This window comes from Helianthus annuus, chromosome 1, assembly GCF_002127325.2.
Source record: "Helianthus annuus cultivar XRQ/B chromosome 1, HanXRQr2.0-SUNRISE, whole genome shotgun sequence".
In the NCBI taxonomy this organism is placed as follows: Eukaryota; Viridiplantae; Streptophyta; class Magnoliopsida; order Asterales; family Asteraceae; genus Helianthus; species Helianthus annuus.
The window spans coordinates 128699007-128705580 of record NC_035433.2 but is presented as its reverse complement, the minus strand read 5'-3'; the positions used below and the strand labels follow the sequence as shown (position 1 = coordinate 128705580).

The 6574-nt window shown below is 38.7% G+C and overlaps 1 protein-coding gene across 1 annotated transcript; it reads right to left on the bottom strand.

The window, feature by feature from the left end:
* Positions 1-1679: 1679 nt before the first annotated feature.
* Positions 1680-2120, bottom strand: LOC110931337. The gene has a single exon (XM_022174734.1). It carries the CDS (start codon positions 2118-2120, stop codon positions 1680-1682), a length of 441 nt encoding a protein of 146 aa, XP_022030426.1.
* Between the last annotated feature and the right edge of the window lie 4454 nt (positions 2121-6574).

Sequence of the window (6574 nt, the reverse complement as noted above, 5' to 3'; positions counted from 1 at the left end):
GTAACAAGTGGTGTGTAAGGCCTCGACCCAAAAAGAAGAGGGAAGTTTGGCGTGGGTGAGAAGGGCGAACATGATTTCATTTAAACGTCTAATCATACGTTCGGATTTTCTGTTTCGTTGGGAGGTGTGTGGACACGAGAAGCGAAACTCAATGCCGTTTTGTTTGCAAAAATTTTTAAAACTTGTGTTTACAAACTCTCCCCCCATATCACATTGAAAAGATTTAATTTGTAAGTTAAATTGAGTCTTAACAAAGCGAGGAAACTGGGTAAATTTTGTGAATGTCTCGTATTTAAATTTTAATGGATAGACCCACGTGTATTGTGTGAAGTCATCTGTTAGAACCATGTAATACTTATAACCTGTGTGACTTAAAATTGGCGATGTCCATAGGTCGCAATGTAAAATAGCAAAAGGTAAATAAGTAAAATTGGTTGAATACGAAAAAGGTAGTCGTTTATGTTTCGACAATTGACGCGGTTGACAAACAAAAGGTGTCTTTATTTTACGAAAAGAAATAAAATGCTTTGCATTGAGAAACTCCATCACTGGACGACCAGGATGCCCAAGTCTGTCATGCCAAAACAGAGAGTCTTGTGAGGACGCAAAGCAGGCAGTTGCGGAAGTATTGGTGATAAGCGGGTAAAGATCACTGGTACTGTTGTGACGGCTCAGGATCGTGCCATCCTTGAAATCCTTCACAGAAAAACCAAATGGGTCAAACTCAATGGATGTCCAATTATCAACATTGAATTTACGAACAAAGATTAAATTTTTAATAAATTTTGGGTTATAAAGAACGGATTTTAGATGCAAGGGTTTGGACGAGGTGTGGACGGTTGAGTTTCCCGAACCCAAAACTGGAATGCGATTACCATATCCAACAAATATTGACGCTATAGGTGAATACGTGGAAAAAGTGTTAAGTTTGTCGTGCTCGTAAGTCACGTGATCAGACGCACCTGTATAAAAATGCCAATCGTCATCAGCATGGTCTCCCTGCTCCAAAGAGAAAGCTGCAACTGCATCAACTAATTGAGTAGGCTCCATAGGATCGGTTTCTGTAAGGTGAGCATGTGCCAATTGGTTTTGTTGAGATCCGGAGTTCCGGTTGCCAGATTTGTTCATGGGCCGGTAGTCCCACGATTGCAGCCATGGTTGGGATGGGTATGGAGAGGGTGGAGGAGTCCAGTACGGGTAGGGTTGCTGTGGATGGGGAGCCCAATAGGGTACATACTGCATAGGGTGAGGTGAATAAGGGCGTGGAGATTGATTTGGTGGGTTTCGGCTGGTGTTCCTGCCCAAGCAGGTGTCTCGTCTGGAAGGAGGGTCACGGTTATTGTGGTTGCGGCGGTTGGGTTAAGAGTCCCCGTAGTTTGAGGGACGTGGCTCGGTTGGAGATGGTGGCGGTGTGGTTCGATTTGAGGAGTCCCTGGTGGGTTTTGAGGAGACAGCAGCAGCCACCAACGGGTTGGATGAGTTATTTTCTCGGGCAGCAATCCGAAAGGCTTCGGCTTGGAGTTGATCCATAGCGGTTTCCCAAGGAGGTAGTGATTAGTTGAGAATGGCCGCTGTGGTGGCGTATTCTCGAGGAAGACCACGGATAAGGTGAAGGATGCGTTGGGTGTGGTGAGAGAGCAATCAACAGCAGCAAGCTGATCCGCAAGTTCGCGAATCCGTTAGCAGTAAGAGTCCAAATCTAGCATGGCGGAGAGAGTGAGATTGGTGAGCTCATGTTGGAGGGCATGGGCACGGGATCCTTTATTATTAAGGAAGAGCTTCTTGACCCATTCCCATGCCTCATAAGTCGTTGATGTGTCTTCTAGGACTCGGACCAAAAGTTCATCCGATAAAGTCCCGTAGATCCATTGTAAGATGACCGCATCGATCTTCTTCCACGTGGGGTAGTCATCATCATCTTTACCCGGGGCCGGCGTGCCGTCGATATAGTGAACCACTTCATACCCAGTGGCATGAAGCATGAAAAGTTTAACCCAAGAAGGATAGGAGACCTTCGTTCCATCGAGCATACGGACTTTATGTTGGATATTAGTCACTGTATACACCGGATGGAGACTGTTGGGTGTTGGGTTAGTGGAAGTAGAGGATTTATCGGCCATGGAATGTGGAGGAGATGAACACCGAAGGTTCAAGGATGGGAGCAGCGGGATCGAGATCCGGCTGTGAGGAGTGGTACCATGTGAAACACTGATATTCCTTGATTCAAACAATTGGAGAACAGCACTTAAATACAAATCGAAGAGCTAAACTGGAGGCTACAATTAGGGAAGACTAGACTAAACTAGCTACAATTAGGGAAGACTAAATATACAAGAGGTTACAAAAATACATGCCAATAATATGTTGTGAATATTATTGGCTAACAAAACTGACCAAAGACCTTTCTTATATAGGTAGGGAACTATCACAACGTTTCATTGAAACAACACAAATTTTTTGTGAAAGAGTTTATAAATTGTTGTTAAAAAAATTGACAGTTATATAATTACATCAACATGAATTCTCAGCAGAAAAAAACATTTAGTAGTAACTAAGTTACTGAGTGGTAACTAAAAACTATTGATTAAGGTTGCTTAACTAGTCGAGCCGGGCCAACTTCAGCTCAGGGTCAGGAAGTTAAAGGAGTCGGCTTTACTCGGCGCGTTTATTCCTAATGAGCTTAAATTTGAGCTTGAGCTCAACTAGCAAAAATGTAAGCCAGCTCATTTAAATTTAAATTAATATTAATATTAATTTTTATTTTATATATACATTAGAACAAGGCCGGCCAAGTCGGGCAATGGCCCGAGAAGGTGAGATCCAAAAAATCAAGGGGCCCGACAAGTTTTTAAAATCTTTTTATATTATTTATAATAAAAGGCCCAACAAAATTCTTATTTACTTGTATGTTAACTTACCAAATCTGTAAAAGACTCGATTCTTTATTTAAGCCTAAATTTCAAACCCAATTAAAAAAATAACAAGGATGTGGCGCTAAAACTTAAACAACGATTGGGGTTTCCCACTCCCAGCGACATCGCATAACAAGGCACCAGCGATTGGTGGTTTCGATCATCATCATCGATTGGGTTTCCATTATTGCAATATTTCGTGTTCAAAACCAGAAGCTACACCGAATCGAGCACAAAATCGTCGTATTGTGGTTTTTTTTATATGATTGATGAGTGTATATTATAGAGAGGGGACCCAGTTTTTTTTCTCACACGAGGCCCAAAAGTTTTTTAGCATTCTCAGGGACGATCCTACATTAAAAATGTTAGCCAACTCGTTTATTCCTTTGGTTTCGTGGATGTCAATATGCATATTAGCTTAATACATGTCTTACACCATTTTACTTGGGCCAAACATAGACAATCACCAAGGGACATATTTTTTAATATACATCTCGCATATTATGCTCATAAAATTAGCAAAAAGTTTAGTAAGTATCAAATAACTAATTTGGAATGAGAATTGACAACTTATAGAAAATGATAAACTCTTCTAGATGTATATTTATTTGAAAATACTACATACTCACATGAGATTTACTAGTATCCCCACTGATATGAATCTCTCGAAAACAATCCGACAACAATATGTTTCCATCATTTTAGTGCAGGATACATTTTTTGTGTTTGTTTGGCTGCTAGCGTCTTGCTAGTTTTGCCATTTTAAAATTAAATTTGGCCGTTCCAAAAAAAAAAAAGGCATATTTTGGTCAAAATCACCAAATTAACCATTTCGATACTAACTAAACTATGCTTAAAGTTAAAAATCACAAGTCATATTTTTGGCACGTTGACAGTTTGAATGTATTTAGCACCAAATTCAAAGTATTATTCACAAATCACAACTCCCCAATTTGTTAATTCAAAATTGATTTTACAACATGTAAGAAGATTTACAAAATACTAGCCGATCAAATTGACCAATTTAGTTATTCACAGTTCCTTCGGACCGCAATATTTCGCCATCTGATCCTTGCTTAAAGCATACGATCTCCGATCCCGGCTACGATCGGGTGAGCTTTGGAGCCTACGGGCTCCGACCGGCTACAGGCAAGTGATCCTTGTTTTGAAGCCTATGGGCTTCCAACCCCTGCTCTGGGCCTATGGCCAAGTGATCCTTACATTGAAGCCTATGGGCTCAAGTTAATGGCTACTACAAGGCGGTCTAGGGGTGGGCGAGCCGCATCCTCGGCGGAGGCCCACATTGAAGCCTATGGGCTCAAGATGATGGCTACTACAAGGCGGTCTAGGGGTGAGCGAGCCGCATCCTCGGTGGAGGCCCAATTTTTCCAATAGCCTAATTATTTAAAAAAACATTATATATTTTTTAAAAAATATGAACCCAAAAATTTATTGGACCATGTCTATAAAAATTTAATCTTACAACTTATTGCATCCAAATAAAAAAATATTTATGTCCGAAATCTTATAACATATTAGGCCCATTAGTCTTATTTTGATCTATATCCATTATCCAAACATCTATCTAATCTAATTAATATTAAAAAGTAAAAAAACGAAAAAAAAAAAAAAAGAAGAAGAAAGCAACGTTGCTGATGTTGTTTGAGTCGCCGCTGCTGTTGTCCGATTCCTGTTGTGACTGACACACCATCATCACTTCACGCCACCACAGTCACGTGGCGAACACCAAAGACGACCGGAATTAACGCCGACGACCACCACAACCCAATCATTCAATCAAGGTATGTATTTTTATTGTTCCACTTTCTTGATTCACGTAATTTTGCCCTAATTTATCACTGTTAATATAGCCTTAAATTGGGTGTTTTATTCAATGTTGAACCCTAAATTGGGTGTGTGTTTTCATTCTTTTGAACGTTGAGCACTGAATTGAATGTGTTGTTGTTGGATGTTGAGCCCTAAATAGTGTTTTGTTATTTGTTAGACTTAGAAATTAGAATTGGGTAATTGTTAATTGTTAGACTTAGAAGTAAGTAATTGTTAGATAATAAAGAGTTAGGTAATGGTTTTGACTTTTGAATTTGGATTTGATTTATCAATTAGCTATTACGACATGTAATTCTATTATCATAATACTACATTTTATCTATGCTTATTGTTATAAAGTTAATCGTCGTTTAAAAAATAGTTTATATAATTTGTTAGGCCAAAGGGCCTTTTTCTTTTCGACTCGACCGAGACACTTAAATCCTGAAGGATGGCTCTGCACATTTCTAATAGATATAATATCTACATATACGTATTATACTTGTTTATCTCATTTATAGGTGATTATCTTGATCGTCCTGGTATCTCTCTAATGGATTTTCTAGTGACCACAACTCCTATTGAAACTCGTTAAAGATAAAAAATTGATCAATACAACCATCAAAACGGATCCGAACCAAATAAGTCTCCTACACACAAGTCCTAGACAACAACATCACATAAATTTGTTTCAATATATGTTGTATAAAATTTTAGAGAAACAATTTTTCAGGAACAGACCTGCAGGGAATCGAACCTACGTCAATGAAGTTGCATGCAACCTATCCACTACAACACCAACACAATTTGTGTTTTATATGGTTTTTATGTGCATATAATAAACTGTGAATTGAGAAAACATAGAAAATGCAGCTTAGTGAATGCGACATCCACAAATTGTCACACCACGCCAAAGCCAAACCACCGCCCACCTCACCCAGTTAACCAACTATTCATTGCCCTTGCCCATTTATATGTATAATAATTATATGTATAATAATAATAATAATAATAATAATAATAATAATAATAATAATAATGTAATTGTAATATATATTCCTAGTAGTATTTTTTTTTCTAGGGGTGTCAATTGTACCGGGTTGGCAGGTTGAAAATCTTTAATCTAAACTGACTCATACCTTTTTCGTGTTGTGTCATGTTGAACATGTTAAAAGTCATGTCCTGTTCCAATCGACTCATTTATTGTTTATTTTTTAAGGGTTATTGAATTTTATCACCCTTAACTATTGGTCATTGGCCGCTGCCACCTACAACTATCACTTTGACGCCTACCATCCCCAACTTAACACTTAGTATGTTCTGTCACCAGATCTCTAACTTTTGATCATGTTACTATACTTTTGAGGGTGTCCTGAGATCCCCAAAACATTCCCAAGATCCCTATGACACCCCAAAAAGTGTAGTAACATGCTCAAAAGTTAGTGATCGGTTAACGACGTGGTGACAGAACACACTATGTGTTAAGTTAGGGGTGACGAGCGTCAAAGTGATAGTTGAGGGTGGCAGTGGCCAATAGCCAATAGTTGGGGGTGATAAAATCTAATAACCCATTTTTTAACTAGTAAATTACCTCACACGTTGCGTGGGGAATTAAGTCGATATCGGTTGGGTTTATAACAGTATGGATATGATACAGGCATTCGATATAGTAACCAAAAGGAAAATGCAACGTCATGGCATGTCTAAAAGGATTGTAATATGTGTTTTACATCGACCGAATACAATAAAACAAATGTGATTCTCTGCGCTATGTGATAACCTTTCGGTTACCGTTTTCATAACTAAACTTTTTAGTTATTTTTATATTACCGTCT